Source organism: Protopterus annectens, chromosome 16.part0, assembly GCF_019279795.1.
Source record: "Protopterus annectens isolate FY-2018-M chromosome 16.part0, PAN1.0, whole genome shotgun sequence".
Lineage (NCBI taxonomy): Eukaryota > Metazoa > Chordata > Ceratodontiformes > Protopteridae > Protopterus > Protopterus annectens.
This window is the reverse complement of record NC_056750.1, coordinates 6,440,000-6,457,149: the sequence shown is the minus strand read 5'-3', so window position 1 is coordinate 6,457,149 and position 17,150 is coordinate 6,440,000. Positions and strand designations below refer to the sequence as shown.

At 42.8% G+C, this 17,150-nt stretch overlaps 1 protein-coding gene across 1 annotated transcript in view; it reads right to left on the bottom strand.

Annotated features, from left to right (window-relative positions):
- Window positions 1–17,150, bottom strand: part of CCDC180 (coiled-coil domain containing 180) — a 2,826,277-nt gene that overhangs the window by 1,394,237 nt on the left and 1,414,890 nt on the right. Inside the window, exon 19 of the mRNA XM_044058396.1 lies at window positions 2,112–2,292. Within this exon, the coding sequence (XP_043914331.1) occupies window positions 2,112–2,292 (181 nt within the window). The remainder of the gene's footprint in view (window positions 1–2,111; window positions 2,293–17,150) is intronic.

Sequence of the window (17,150 nt, the reverse complement as noted above, 5' to 3'; positions counted from 1 at the left end):
CAGCTCAAGTCGACTCATCCTCCACTCCGCTCGCTGGTCTCTGTGTGCTTCTGTGTGCTGCTGCCTGCCTGTCCCTCCCTGCTATTCTAAATCCTTCCACGTATGAACATACATAGAAAAGTAAACAGAGTACAGACACAGCTGAATTCCGACAGGCTGGCAGTCTGCCTTTTAAAGCTGACATCATCTTGCACACCCCTGCACATGATGACATCAGCAACAACTTTGACCAAAAAAAAAATATTAAAAAAAAAAACGGAAATTTGAGAATTGAAGGGGCTACTGGGGAATTCATGGCACCCCATTATTTTGTCCTCAAAACCACTAAATACTGAGGAATTTAGTACGGTTGAGAGGTATGATCATTGTTATCACTAGAAAAAAATACCCCAGTCATCAGAATGACTTTCATGCACTGAAGTGACAACATTAGTGGAATGCCTTACATGTCATCAAATGTAAGAGGGCATTCCACAGAGAATTACATGTAGATGGAGCATAAGAGGATGAAAACTAATAAGAAAAAAGGGAAAATTATAACAAATCATGAAACAAATTATATCAAAAACACAGAAGGATGCACTGCAAGAATGAAATAACCATGGAGGTAAGAATAATGACAAATCACTAACGAATATTCAGTTATGAGATGAAAAGCATCACAACAAAGCAAGCAAAAATACTTCAGCCCTTTCATTTACCTTCAAGAAGAAGGGAGACCCTGTAAACTAAGACAATTTAATATTCTGTTCTTAGTTGCAGCAGTACATAAGATAAATAAGTCAAAATCAGGACTGTCCACACAAAGTGGGATAGGTTACATCTCAACATAAGAATCTTTAGATGACAACAACACTTTAGAGGTGGTCAATTCATCCAGTCCAAATTTTTCCTTGTGCATGCAATATATATAGGAGAAAAACATAACCCTAGCTGCACACAGATGTACCATAGCACCTGGTTAAATTACCATTAGCTGTAATGGCCCAAACACATGCATATGCATTGTATGGAGGATCAGCAGCAGTAAGGGTTAAGCCCATATCTTAAGAGATGCTTGAAAAGGGCTCACCACTCAGAGGACATCCATGTATCTTACCTGGTGGTGACATTTTATAGAGTGAGGAAAACTGGCAGCTTTTTACATGGGGAAATGAAACAGGCTTTATCTATCAGGCAAAGCACATACATAGCAACAGACCATTCTGTCAAAAATAAAAAAAAAATTATCCTGAAGTTAGGCAACCTCTGTAGATGCTATATCAAGTAAAGGGTGCAGGGGTGAAGCCTACTGCATGGGGAAAATGAGGGGCTTACCAACCCAGATCTCTTCTCCCACTTTCACTCTGCAAGATCTAATGAAAGATACCATAACTGATGCAAACTGTTGAACACCATAGCTGTTAAAATTATATCTGGAGAAGACAAAGCTAGTGAGATGTAACTTCCAAGGAGGACTATGCATGAACACAAATAACAGCACTTCAAGAGCAGGGCATCAATGCACCACTTCTGTGAATGGCATCATCAAACCAGAAACAATGTTCTAGAAGGTCACAGGTTAAAAAGTATTAACCCACCTGCTATTCTGAATGTAGATACACTACTATGGACACTTATAAAGACAATAAAAATGACCATCCCTAGTACTGACTTGTGGAATTCCCTTCTTGATTTAAACATGGCAAAATTAGCTCAAAACGATTCCTTATCTTACACTGAAATAGGATCATTTCTTCTCAATAAACATCCTTTACTATAATCATCTTTGTCCTTCTCCAGCCATGGTGCTCACCACTTGCAAGTAAATGTTTTAACCATGCTACCATTCTAAAGCATACTCCAAACCCGTTAAATGTTTTTCTTTTACATTTTCAAGCAATGTTGTATTAAATGCCTTTCTAGAGCCCAACAGGTCACCTCTACCACCCTTTTTCTGAACAAATGACAATATTATCCAGGCAAAGAACTTGGCTTCAGGTGTTTACTATAAGTCTAGTGGGTTTGTCTGACATGACATTCATTTTGAAAATCTCTGGTTTCTGTACTCAAGGCTTCAAGATAATTAAATTTTTTTTCACCAATGCAATTCTTCCATGAATCATACTTACTTATCACATTTTGTTGCATTCACAAAGGCAGTTTCCATGTTGACAATTATTTTACGGAAGTTTTCTGCATGTTTTTTTAAGTTCTTGTTAAGCTCTGAAAACTCATCCTTCACTTTATTTAATGCCTCTGTCACTCCTCTGCAGTGAGACTCCACCCTTTCCCTGTGCAGTATAAGCTCAGCTGAAAGACAAAAAGGAAGAGTATTCATAGAACATTTAGAAAGAAGAAAAGTCTTCTTATTTCCATCAATTATTTCATCTCTAGCTTCAGTATTTTACTGGACAGTCAGACTAAATGGGCCAATGCAGATTACTAAAACTGGCACAGCAAAAATGGAAGCACATAATTCTTTTTTTAAACACCTTTATTGAACTATCACTTGTGATAATGGCAAATTTACATTTATATAAAAGTAATCAAACTGTATTAACAAGTTCACATTTATAAATTAAAGGTTGTCTTACCATAACTTGGCATCTGTGTTGTCTTCCTTCATTCTTCCTCATGATAGGCTCTTGGATTCGACTCAGCCACATTCTACAGACTTGGATCCGACTCTCAAGCTCCTCCTTCTTATCCATAATGCAGTACGTTGACCCATGTACTTCAGATCGAGTTTGTCAATTCCATATGTCCAAAATCCACACAGCAAAGGAACAGAAGAAGAGGTTTAGACACGGGATATAAGAGTCTCTTCATAATCCAGGTTCCTCTAGAAGAAGAAGGCGGGGGAATGTTTTGGTGGGAAAGTGAAGAGGAATGAAGGAAGACAACACAGATGTCAAGTTATGGTAAGACATAACATTTAAATCTGATGCTGTCTTCTTCATTTCTCCTCATGATAGGGTCAGAGTCTCTAGATACACAGATCCCGGGTGGCCCTCATAGAAGAATATGCCAGATCACCATCGAACCAAAGGAGGTCCTGTTCCTGGATATGATATACAACTTGTAGTGCAATGCAAAGGTATGCCTGTTAGACCATGATGCTGCTGCACAAATGTCATCAATGAAAGTTCTAGAATAGAAGGCCATACAGGTAGCCATAGCTCTGGTGGAATGTGCCTTGGGAGGTCTAGATAATTCCAGTCCCTTGGATGAGTAAATGTATGAGATGCAGTCAGATATCTATTTCACCAAGGTAATTTTGGATACTGCTTGTCCAAGTCTATTAGATGAGAAAGCTATGAAAAGCTGATCAGATTTCCTGTGTTGTTTGGTCCTGTGCAGATAAAAACGGAGTTGTCTATGAATGTCTAAAAGATGGAGAACATACTCCCCTTTATTAGAGAAATTGGGAAAGAAGACTGATAATTAGATGGATTGATTAATATTGTTCTTGGTAGCTACTTTGGGCATAATAGACGGATTGCTGCATAACAATACTCTGGCTTTATGAAAAAATATGCAAGGAGGTTTATAGGATAAGGCTTGTAGTTCAGAAATCCTCTTAGCAGAAGTTATAGCCACCAGGAAGACTGCCTTCAATGAAAGAAACTTCATGTTGTAACTTGCTGCTAGTTCAAAGGGTCCCTGGGTCAAAGCCTGCAACACAAGAGTGAGGTCCTAAGGGGGAGATGGGTCCTTGATTGGAGGCCTTAATAAGAAAACACCTTTCATGAAGGATATGCATAGTCTAAAAATGAACAGAGAATGGGATTGACTTGCAGTATGAAATTTGGAAATAGTAGTTAATTGTAGTTTGATAGTTGAGAAGCTAGCACCTTCATCGAAAAGGGTGATAAGAAATGACAAAACGTATGAAATTGGTGCTGAGAAAGGATCAGTGTTCCTGCTCGTGGCCCACATATTATTATTATTATTTATTTATTGACATTTGTTGAGCAGGAAAGTCCACTGGGTCAGAAACCCATTTTGAGTGGAGGCCCGGGGAAAAAAATCCACAGTTAAACAGACAAACAAGATACTGTACAAATTACACAGGAAGAGATAAAAGCAAATAAAAAGTTACATTGATGCATATAAAATACTTAAAATAAACTTTCAATCACAGAAGCCTAATAGACATTAGGACAGTGAAACCTATTGCAGTACACCCAAGAGTAATCAAAGAACATTAATAACAGTGATGCATATCATAGATAGGAGAATAAAGATTCAAAGAAGAAAAGATATAAGAAAGGGTTGAAGGCAAGAATTAAGTAAAAAATGTTTGAGAAGTTAAGGGGGCATATACTGTATTTCACAAGTACAGGTAGGATTTTTTAAAAAGTGGATTTTTAGAGCAGCTTTAAAGGACATAAGGGTGTCAAGGTGAGTAATAGAAGAGGGGAGGCTATTCGATAGTTTGGCAATGTTGTATGAATATAGGCATTGACCTGTTCTCTTATTAGGTTTAGATACATGTAGGAGAGTTCTTTCTGAGGAGCGGACGGCTCAATTACGGGTGTATGTGTGTAATATAGACTGAAGAGCAGGACAGCTCTAAATAACAAATCTCTTCCGCTTACTGGTGTAGACTTTTTTAGTGGAAGTCTTTTATGAGGCTAGAAGAATTTTTTGGACCAGGGACTTATGCCTGGACTGTCTCACTAGGGTTGGAAGTGGAGAAACAAAGTGATAAATTTGAGGGCTTGAAGGTTCAGAAGCTGCATCCCTGACGGATGTGAAAGGAGGTCCTGATTTGGCTCCAGAATCCAAGGAGGTTATTTCAGATGAGACCATAGGAAGGGGAACCACACCTGACGAGGCCAGAAGGAAACAAAGAGGATGATTGTGCTCTTCAACCTGCTTACCTTCTGAAGAAACTTTGGGATGAATGGAAGAGGAGGGTAAGCATACAGGAGACCCAGAGACCAATTGTGGACTAGTACATCCCTCGAGGACTCCCTCGGAGGAAGGATCAGAGTGAAGAACTTGCTGCATTTGTTGCTGGGGGGAGATGCAAATAGGTCGTATCAAGTTTGACTACAATGGCTGAAGATCACGTTCTCCACTGACTGATTGAGGGACTACTTGTGCAGAACCAGGAGCAATCTGCTGAGTCTGTCTGCCAGATCATTGGTTTTCCCCAGGATATGCATTGCTACTAGAAGGCCATCTGAAGATATCACTCATTCCCACACCCTCATGGCCTCCCTGCACAAGGGGTAAGAATGGGTTCTTCCTTGTTTGTTGATGTACCAGACAACAGACATTTTTGTACTACAATAGTCCCCAAAGGGAGAATGTCCTGAAAGGCTTGCAACATTAGGAGGACTGAACTCATCTCTAGGACACTGATATGCAACCTGGTCTTTGTAGGTGACCACATGCCTTGTACCATCTTCTGACTGTAATGCCCCCCCACCTGAACTGGGAAGCATCCATTGTCATGGTGGCTATAGGGAGATTGTTCAAGAATGGCCTAGAATGAAGCTGTCTGACTGAATCCACCAACTGAGGTGAGGTCTGCAAATGGGAGTCAACCTGATGTGAAGAAACAACAGCTGACAGAGGATGTACCATTGTGTCATTAACATCACCTGGAGAATCCACATGAAAAATCTGGCTAGAAGGACTAACAGGATGGCTGCAGACATGGATTCCAGGGTCTGTAGCATCAATCGAGCCATGGGGGTCTCTTAGGATAATAATTCCTGTACCTGATTTCTCAAAGTGATTACTCAATGTGAAGGAAGAGAAGCTACCTGATCCCTTGTGTTGAGCTGCATACCTATGAATTCCAGGTTCTGTACTGGATTAAGGTTGGATTTTCTCATGTTTATGCTGATGCCCAGAGTGTGTGATAACTGGATTAAGCAATCCCTAGCTTTGATTAGCCGATGCCTCATGGGAACGGTAGGAGCCAATCATCTAAATAAGGAAACATCTGGAATCCCCTGAGCCTCAATTGAGCCAATACCACTGCCATGCATTTGGTGAACACCTGAGGGACTGTGGTGAGCCCAAAGAGCAGTGGTCTGAATTGGTAATAATTGGCTCCCAGTTGGAAGTGCAGATATTTCCTGTACCACCTGTCTATTCTGATGGGATAGTACATGTCCTTGAGATCTATCAAGCACATCCAGTCATCCTTGTGGAACAGTGACAGAATGGACTGAACCGTAACCATTCAAAACCTCGACTTCTTTATGTATTCATTCAATTAGCTTAGATCCAGGATGGGTCTTAGGTTCCCTGTCTTTTTTGGCACCAGAAAGAAGCAGGAGTAGGTTCCAAATCCTCTGTGTTTGGTTGGGACCTTTTGGATGACTCTTTTAGCAACAGTTGTTGAATTTCCTGTGCTGCCTGTTCCCTTTGACTAGGTGGCATGTTGGAAAAGCTTTTGGAGTTTGGGGGAAGAAGAGAAAAGGGAATGTAATAACCTCTGGATATAATGCTTAGCAGCCAACATTTTTGAGTCAACTGGATCCAGGCTTTTTGGTGCAAAGCTAGTCAGCCCCAGACTGCTTCCAGAGACAGACAGTCAGACAGTGCTTCAGCAGCACTGGCAGGACTTATCGGGAAAGAATTCCCTAAAGCTCTGGTTCTGTGGACCCCTCTGCCTCTAGGGTGGTGTCTACCATCAAACCCTGCCCCTCTGCCTCTGGAGGAGTGTTTCCTGCACTGGTACTGGAAAGGCCCTTGGGACTTGCTAAAGCACATATTCTTCCCTCCACATTGGTTCCTCTAGAAGGACCTCTGGGGGTAGAAAACTTGATTCCAACAGCAGAAAGGGTCTCCCCGTCCCTTCTGCTGTGGGTAAGTGTATCTCAAACGAATGGTCCAAAAAGAGAGGAGCATCATAAGGGGCATTCATGAAGAGTGCCTTAAAGGTCTCCGGAAAAATCACATAGCTTCATCCAAGCATGCCTCGTTAGGGAAAGTCCTGAACTGGCTGCTCATGAGGTGCCCTCTGTGGTATGGGAGATTAACTTCAGTGATGAGTTGGTGATGGACAGAAGAGTGGTCAGCTTGGGAGAAACTTTCTTAAATTCCTCAGCAGGCATGGACTTTGAGAGAGAGGCTGACAGTTCCTTGATCAGATCTCTCTGCAGCCGAGTAAAATGAGCTACATAGTTCAATGACCTCAGTGCAATGGTGGATGAGGAACAGATATGCTTGCCAATCCTGTACAGCACTCTAGACTCCTTGTTAGGTGGATGGACATTAGCAGTTTCTTCTTCCAGATCTTTCTTAGTGGCTGCCACCACCACAATGTCACTGACTACAGGACACTTACGCCAATGTTTCCTAACTGCAGGGGGTACCAGAAACCTATCGGGTCATTTGGATATAGGCTCGATGGTGTCCAGTTCCTTCCATGCCCAGTGGGACACCAAGTCAACCAAGGCATTTGCTGGGGGGGGTCACCCAAAACGTAGATGGGCCCATCCCAAACGCCTCCAAGAGAACTGACTCAGAGGAAGGAGGTTGGGTAGACCACCCACCTTTCTGCTTCAGGATCTTTAATATGTCCCCAAAGGAGACATCTTCAGGTGGGGATCGGAGGGATCCTTCCCTCTCATCAAGGTCAGTGACCTTGATTAAAGACTCCAGTGGGGAGTCAGCATGCCCTTTTGCATGTCTTCTTCCAGGGACTTCGTCAGCTGGGTACTCTGGAAAGTATTAGAAGAAGTGGATCCCTCCTGACCAGGGAATTCTTGGAGGCCACTCGGGACAGGAAGACTCATGGCAGGATGAGTGGAAGCAAGGCATGGATCTGACAAGGTACTATGGCGGATTGGGGAACATGTGCCATCAGATCTCAAACTAGGGAGAAAATGCTCTCCACTATCTGAAAGGCTGAAGGACAAGGAGAAGCCCTTTCCATCTCCCCTGAAGCCAAAACTACTGAGGGAAAGCAGGCAGAACTCATCCCGGATCCACGTCCCCAGAAGGGATTGGACTTGAACTGTCAAGTGCCAAGGCACCTAAGGGAAGGGATGGCTCTGAGAAGGATGGAGCTGATCCCAGTTCCACAGACCCAGCATTGACACCATGGCTGAGACTCACTCTGCTTCAAAAAAGGTGGAACAGGGTTAGTCATGGGCATTCTCGTTATTGAAGAAGGAAGGTTCCCTTGTGCCGAGCCCGACACACACATTAGTCCCAAATCGTGTGACTTCAAAATTGAGGGTCAAATCAGAGAAGGAGTCCTGATGGAATGGCCAGGGTAGCTCACACATCTGACAGGGGATGGAGCCAAGACTACCACCATCTGGATCTGGGCCTTATGAAATCCCTCATCATCCTGTCCGTCCAGTCCATATCCACCTTGGACCAGCTTCTAGAGACCTGGATGAAGCCAATGAGGAGGGCCAGAAATGCTTCAACCTGGATGAGAGCTCAGGAGACCTCACTGAAGTCCTTGGATCTGGAAGTATGGGATCCAATGTAGGGGCCACCAAAGGTGGAAGAGAGATGGTAATAATATCCCCCAGATCCATAGGAGCTATAGGATCTGACCAGGGAGATAATTTCTTTGGGTCCGAAAGAGTCAGGTACAAAGATTCCTTAGGCTTCTTAGCTTCAAAAGTGTCCCTCAGGGAAGTGGAGGAGGGGGCCTCTTTTTCTGACTCTTAGCAGTAGGAGAGGAAGAAGAAGAAACCACAGCAGGGGTCTAAGCCTCTGGAGCCAAGGAGGGAAGAAGACCCCTAAGAAACAGTTTATTCCGATGGTCAGATAAAGTCCAAGGATTGAAGGCAGTACATGTTACAATCTGCTTTCAAGTGGTCAGCATCCAGGTAGTACATGCACTCCTTGGGGCATCCTGGTTTGGGATTTTATGGCTACAAGCAGTGCAGCGTTTAAAGCCGGGTGAAGATTTGTCAGCCATAACCGAAAAATATGTCAGAAACCGTCACCAACTGAAGAAAGCTAACGGTCTAGAAATACAGGTAAGCTTTAACTCTTAAGATTAACTTATATTCCTAACTTTAACTGTAAAGTTAACTTTAAATGAAAGTTAGAGAAAGCTAAGGATTAACACTAGCAACAACTAATGCTAGCAGAACTCTCTCTTTTTTTTTTCTTTTTTATTTTTGCAGGAAGAAAATACAAACACACACACATTCTGCAAAGGAAACTAGGAGGGAGGACTTATAGAATCCACTTAAGGATAAACTAGCAAAAGAACTTTGAAAAATTCTACCCACAGCTTGAGAACTGTGTTGGGTACGCATTTGGGTAAGAGGGAGGAGCTTGAGAGTCAGATCCAAGTCTGTAGAATGTGGCTGAGCTGGATCTGAAGGTCATATCTGAGACTATCGTGTGGAGGAATGAAGAAGATGACATGGGAGGAGCTTGAGAGTCAGATCCAAGTCTGTAGAAAGTACAGTTTTGTACCTACCATAAATGTAGATGTCCGAACAGGATAGCATCTGCAGTCATAACAAATGGGTTGTCCTGTCGTCAGGCAGCCCGATCGGCCGGGTTCCAAAGTCTGGGTCCGGCTTCGGCTGATGTCGCACTTCACCCGACGTCATCTCTGCTGGTCTTCGGGTATAAAGGCATCAGCCGACGCCATTTTCCTCAGTGTTTCTTGCCCCAGATGCCAGTTGCCCTTTAGGAAAGCTAAATTTTGGATAAATGCCAATGTTTCCAAAATAGTAGAAGGCAAACACAAAAAATAAGCATGTATGTACATATATACAAACAAATACACCATAAGAGACTCCCCCCCCCAGCTAGCTATTAGGAGGGTAAATACCCTAGGAGTACCACAGAGGGGAAGGAGGGTGGGTAATCCTGACTGCAGATGCTATCCTGTTCGGACATCTACATTTATGGTAGGTACAAAACTGTACTATGTCCTTCAAGGATGCATCTGCAGTCATAACAAATGGGTAGAATACCATAGCCAAACTAGGGAGGAGGAAGAAGAATTATGGTGTAGTTAGGATCCCTTGCAATACAGCAGTGGCAAATCCTGCTCGGGATCTAGAGTATAGAGGTAAATTATAATGCTTGGCAAATGTATGCACGGAGGTCCAAGTAGCCGCCTCAATAATGTCCTTGGTTGCCACTCCTCGTAAGAAGGCTGTGGTAGTGGCTGTAGCCCTTGTAGAATGAGGTCTTATGTTCTGTGGAACTGGTTTTCCATGGTAGGAGTAACAGAATCTTATGCAATTTCCTATCCATTTGGAGATTGTCTGTTTGGAAATTGCTTTTCCTTCCCTTCCTGTTGCACAGGCTACTAAAAGCTGGTCAGTTTTTCTGTTACTTTTGGTTCTGTCCAGGTAGTAGCGTAACTGTCTGTGTACATCCAAGGTATGCAGCAGCCTTTCCCCCCTGTTCTGTGGATTGGGAAAGAAGGTAGGTAGGTGGATTGCCTGGTTTAAAGACACTCTGGATACCACCTTAGGCATAAATGTAGGATTAGTTCTCATGGACACTCTATCTTGATGGAAGATTAGGAAGGGTTGTACTGCCATTAAGGCCTGTAGTTCTGAAACCCTCCTTGCTGAAGTAATTGCCAGTAGGAAAGCAGTTTTCCATGATAGGTGTTGAAGATCTGCTGTTGTTGCTGGTTCAAATGGAGGGAGTGTCAATTTTTCTAGCACAAAGTTCAAGTCCCATGCTGGTAATGGTGGTTTCCTAGGAGGTTTTACATTCTTGATCCCTCTGAGGAATTGCCTGAGTAGAGGATGCGAAAAGACAGGTGGATCGAAGCTGTATTCTGCGGAAATAGCTGATGCATGTATCTTGATGGAGGAATAGGACAGACCCATATGTAGAAGCTCTGCCAAGTACTCCAGGATGTTAGCAATGTCTATGTTTGACACATCTTTTCCTCTTTCAGTACTCCAAATGACAAACCTTTTCCATTTTCCTGCATAGTTCCTTTTTGTTGAAGGTCTGCGGGCTTCAAGGATAATGTCTTTAACCCTTTGGGATAAGTCTGGGTTAGTTGCTGTTATGTGATGTTCCAGGCAGTCAGTTGCAAGGTTTTCAGGTTTGGGTGCATGATGTTGTAGTTGTTCTGAGTTAACATCAAAGGCATCAGGGGTATTGGCCACATTCTCCCCTGTGACATGCTCCTCAGCAAAGGATACCAGTGTTGTCTTGGCCAATTTGGAGCTATCAGAATTATCCTTGGCCGTTCCTCTTTGATTTTCAGTAGTACCTTGTGCATCAAAGGAAGAGGTGGAAATGCATATGCTGTCAGGCCTTTCCAACTGAAGGATAGAGAGTCCACCTTCCATGCAAGTGGGTGGCATGTCCTTGTGCAGAATTTGTTGAGCTGGTGATTGAGTGGGGATGCGAATAGGTCTATTTGTGGCATTCCCCATTTCTTTGTGATGGTCTTGAAGATGTCCGGGTGTAGCATCCATTCGTGAGCATCCGAGGTGGTTCTGCTTAACATGTCTGCTAGGGTGTTTTCTTTTCCCGGCACAAATATTGCCTGTAACTGGATGTTGTAGCTCAGAGCCATGTTCCAAAGGTCCAGAGTCATTCTGCATAGGGGGTATGAATGAGTGCCTCCCTGTTTGTTGATGTACCACATGACTGTGGTGTTGTCTGTCCTTATCATTAAATGGCCTTCTTTGAGGAATGGTCTGAATTTCTGGATTGCTAGTTTTACTGCCAGCATTTCTTTTTGGTTTATGTGCAGGTGCAGTTGGTCTGGAGTCCTCAATCCTTGCATGCACTTGTCCAACATGTGCGCCCCCCAGCCTAGGTCTGAGGCGTCCATTGTGATGGTTTGGTTTGCTTGAAAGTTGTGGAAGGGCAAACCTGGGTTTGACTGGCATGCTTGAGCCCACCATAGGAACTCTTGTTTCAGGCATGGGATTAATGGGATTTCGGTTTCTAAGCTGTGCCTGTGTTGAGACCATAAATTCTTTAGGTACCACTGTAGCTTTCTCATATGCAGTCTGGCATGGGGGACCAGGATTATGCATGATACCATGAAGCCCAAGGCCTGCAGTACTTTTCTTGCTGTTAGTTTGTTCTGCTTTGTTAATGCCAAGAAGTAAAGAGGGAGTTGTTCTTGTTTTTCTGCAGTCAGGGATGCCATTTGTTTTACTGTGTCCAATTCCGCACCCAAGAATGTTCTTGTCTGGGATGGTATCAGTCTTGACTTTTTTTAAATTGACTGTGTATCCCAGGGCTTGTAGTAAGCAAATGACTCTTTGTAAATCTGTTGTCAGCTTGCTTTTGTTGTCCGCTTGTAACAGGCAGTCGTCCAGGTATGGATAAATTTGGATTCCCTGTAGTCTGCAATGAGCGATTACTGATGCCAGGCATTTTGTGAATACTCTGGGCGCAGTAGATAAGCCAAAGGGCAATGCTGAGAATTGATAATGCTCTGATCCTGCAAGAAATCTGAGGTATCTTCTGCAATTTGGTCGTATGGGGATGTGCAGGTATGCCTCCTTGAGATCTAGAGTTACCAGCCAACACTCCTTGCCCAGCATGGGAAGAAGTTGCTGTAGGGTCAGCATTTTGAATTTTGGGACAATGATGTATGTGTTTAAGACGGACAGGTCGAGAATAGGTCTCCAACTTTTCTCTTTTCTTGGTACTAGAAAGAGTCTGGAGTAGAATCCTTTGCCCTGTTGTGTTATTGGTACTCTTTCCACAGCTCTCATCTTTGTTAATTGAGCTATCTGCTTTAGAGCTTCTGTTTTTTGATTTGGAGGTAGGTTTGGCATTCCTCTTTTTACTGGTAAGGTGTGGAAGTGGAACCTGTAGCCTTGGTCTATGGTTTGCAAAATCCACTTGTCTTTTGTGATATAGTGCCAATTTTTCGAGAATAAGGCTAACTTTCCACCTAAAGGTGCTGCTGTTTGCTCCCTGGTAGGTGGAGTCAGAGCCAAGTCACTGTGATTGTCCTGTTGCAGTGGCAGTGGTTGAGTCTGTGCCTCACTGGTTATTGCCTTGCCACTGGCGTCCTCTATAGGCACCTCCTCTGGATTGATTTCTGCCTCTAGAGCATCTATTCCTGCCTCTTTGAGATTTTGAGGAGTCTGGAAAGGACCAATTTTTGGCAGGCCAATTCCTGCTAAACCTTGGGGGCTGAACCTGTAAGAAATCCTTAACTGTTTGTACAGATTTTGCCTTCTCTTCCATTTTCTTCATTACTTGCTGAGCAGGGGTACCAAATAGACTGGCCTTATCCATAGGAGCATCTAACAGCTTTGCTTTAACATGATCCGGCAGGGCCTGTTCTTTCAACCATGCATGCCTTCTTATCACTGTGCCAGTCATGGCTGATCTAAATGAAGCCTCCAGTGCATCATAGCCACATTTTAAAGAATGGTTACTAACCTGCTGAATGTTGTTCACCATTTCTAAAACATATTTCTTATCTAAGGATTCATCAGAGGACAGCTTCTTAGTTAACTGATCAAGCATAAACTCTTGGTATTGGATCATGTGAAACTGACAGTTTAAAGCTCTAGCTGAGAGAGTAGCAGAGGTGTAAACTTTTTTGCCCCATCTCTCTAAGGACCTGGGTTCCCTTTCAGAAGGGAGAGGGTTTTTTGCTGAGGTTGAAGCTACTGCTTTAGGCCCCTGGGATATAGTCTCAGGGTCTGCAAGCGGGGCTTTGAATAGGTGGTGATGAGTGTCTGGTACCCTGTAAAATCTATCTGGTTTGGCAGGGGCTGGGGGTAGAGTATCAGGAGCAGTGCAAACATCATTAAATGCGTCATCCACAACAGGCAAAACTGGAGGTATAGCTAAGGGCCTATGTTGTGGCAAGTGCAGAAAGGTCCTAAGCCTTTTTCTTGAATCTGAGAAATCTTGTCCCTGCCATTGGAATTGTTCTCTCATGGCGTGTAAGGTTTCCCCAAAGGAAAATTCCTCTGGTGGAGAGGCAGATGGAATGGATTCATCAGCATCGGAATCTTCATAAGTAGAAAAAGGGGCTTCTGGCTGATCTGTAATGTCTGAGTCATCCGAAGAATCATCAGAGGACACTGGCTCAGGGGGCTCTGCTCTAGGTCTCTTATCTGGAGGCTGAGAGGCCCTGTCTGGGTGTGATTGGGATCCCCTAATTAAGGAGATTAAATCCTCTGCCAGAGTGAGCATTTGTGAACTAGAAGAGTGCCTGTGTGAGGGGGCCTTAACAGGCATTGATTTAACAGTTTTGGCTGCTTTAGCCCTGGCAAAGGCCTTTATAGACATGGCTGCAGGAGGCCTAGCAGCACCACGTGCTGGGGTAGAGACATCCAAAGGGATGGTGTCGGATAAGTCACTAGGAACCACAGTAGTAGGTAAAACTTCAGAGGCCGATTCAACTAAGGTAGCAGGAGCCTCAGTAGTAGTCATGGATTCGGCTGAAGATTGACCCGTTTTCTCAGTTTTCTCGCGGCCCGAAACCGCGACTTGATTAACCGTGGTTTGGCGCCGAAACGCGGACCATGAGTGTCGGTCTTTATCTTTGCGTTTTTAACAATTTGGGTAGTCGGAGGATCCGGCGGCATAATCGCCGTACAAAAATCTGGAGCGAAAAACTGTTCAGCAAACTCCGACCGACGCCTAAGCGTTCGTCAATTTAAGGAAGCACAGGCTAAACAGGCTGCTACGTCGTGGTCTGGGCCTAAACAAGGTAGGCAGTAAGAGTGGAAATATTTATGAGGTATTTGTTTCCCACAAGTTAAACAGTTATTTACTTTTTCTGACATCGGCTGAGGCAAGAAAGAGTCCCCAACGGGGTACTTAGCTTTTAGAAGTCTTCAAGTAGTATTCGGTAGTAGTAAACTCTGGATCTGACCGACCGGCACTTGCGAACAGCTTCTGCTTGCGCCACGCGGCAAGAAAGACTGAGGAAAATGGCGTCGGCTGATGCCTTTATACCCGAAGACCAGCAGAGATGACGTCGGGTGAAGTGCGGCATCAGCCGAAGCCGGACCCAGACTTTGGAATCCGGCCAACCGAAGGGCTGCCTGACGACAGGACAACCCATTTGTTATGACTGCAGATGCATCCTTGAAGGACATTGTGGCTGAGCTGGATCTGAAGGTCATATCTGAGACTATCGTGTGGAGGAATGAAGAAGATGACATCAGATCATTATACTTCACATATATTGCTATATACCTTATAACTTAAGCAACATTACATACATTATTCAATTCCTGCCCCCTTTTTAAACAAGAAACATCTTTAATAAATCATTACTTACAACATAAGCAATCATACATTTATATAAATGAAAACAAACCACACCAACACAATCTTAGTTGCAAGCATTTTACATCACAAACCATACTGACAGACTTCCAGTTGCAAACGTTATATATCACTTATAATCTACTCAATCATTTTCAAACATTACATAGCTCATTTAAGTTCTGCTTTCTTTTAAACCTCATTCCTCCCCTGCATGTATTGTTCCGACAATTCCCATTTTCTCCCATGTAGTTTGCTCCTACCCTTTTCTAAAGATCTCACTTGCAGTTGTTTCATCTCTGTTACTATATTCACTACTTCTAACCTGTAGTTCAAATAAATTCTTGGTGTCTTTCCATTATGTCATCTTTCCCTCTAGTTATATGCTCCCAATACCTTAGCTCCTTTGCCAGTTTCTGCAATAAATTACAGACCCCTATTGCCTAGTGTCTATATCCCTAATTGCTTTCATCCCTGTTGGCAGAATCTCCTTTCTCCATTCCCGTGTTAGCTTAGTTCTTAGGATACTTTCTGCTACTTTATAGATATAACATTTTGTATGGTTATTGCTTTTTCTCCTTAAAGGCCTGCATCCAAAATCCCAGTCTCTCCTTGTTTCTTGAAGTTCCCCTCTGGTTCCACTTTGGAGTATAGGTTTCTGATTGCACTGTGTAGAGTAGCCTTAAATGTGCAGCTCTAAAATACCCCTTCAAATCGAGTAATCCCAATCTACCCTGTTCTACTGGAAGAATGAGCTTATCCCACTTGACTCTTGCTGTCTTCCCCTCCCAGATAAAGTCCTTCAGCTCTTTAATAATTGCTATCCACAACTACTTCTCTGGTTGATAAAAATATGCCTGACATGTATAAGACTAATGGGACTAAAACCATTTTAACTGCTTGTATCTTACTATCCATTTTCATATAACAAAGCTTCCATTTACTCAGTTTTTGTATTATCTTTTTAGTGTCTTCCGACATATCCTTAGCTGCCACACCAGAATCATTTTTAATCCATACTCCTAAACACTTAATTTTATCGTAGCCCCATAAATATGGATATTGCTGAACCAATCCGTGTGTGGGTACATAATTTACAGCTCTTGCCTTTGTTGTAGCTTCATTAATTTTGTATCCCCAAAAGATGTGAAACTGAATATGTTCCACAATGCTGCAATGTCCCGTTCTGGTTTTGTCAGGTATAAAATAATATCAGCTGCAAATAGAGCCATCTTTTCTTGACTACAATACCAATTATATCTGTATATGTAAATATTACAATTTCTGTGTCCTATTTTCATCGCCAATGGTTCTAAATATAATGCAAATAACAAAGAAACAGGACACCCCTGCCTGGGTCCTCTGCTCAGCATCTGATTCAAGGAGTACTCATGCTTCTCGTAATAATAAGTTGGGAACAACGGAAAGCTCTGTCACAATTGCAAAATTATGACACCATAATTATTAGACCAGCTGATAAAGGTGGTCCTGTTGTTATTATGAATAGATGTGATCATAATGCTTCTATGTGTAGTATGTTGAGTGATAGCTAGTTTTACTTAAAGACAGATATTGAGTATGTGTCTAATTTAGAATGTAGGATTTATGATATGTTGGAGGATTTGTTTAAAAGTGAATTATGTAGAATATGAATGGATAAAGTATGTGCTTGAGAAAATTGAGTATGTCACAATCTGCATGCATTAAGATGGACTTCATACTGCAAACTCTGAGTAAACTGTGAACAGCGGAAAAGTACTGAAAAACAAGAGCCTGTCTGAAAGCAGGAAATGTGCCTTATATTGAAGTGCATCCGATTTTCTTTTTCTTCTGAGAGATGTAGTAATGTGAACTGCTTTAAGCCTACGGGTAAAACCACTGTTTGGTTAATTGTCTTTTGTACTAATTTAATTGGTCTAGTTTATATTTTTGTACTGTCAGCAGTATTACCAGCATATAAGCTTATGCAGTCC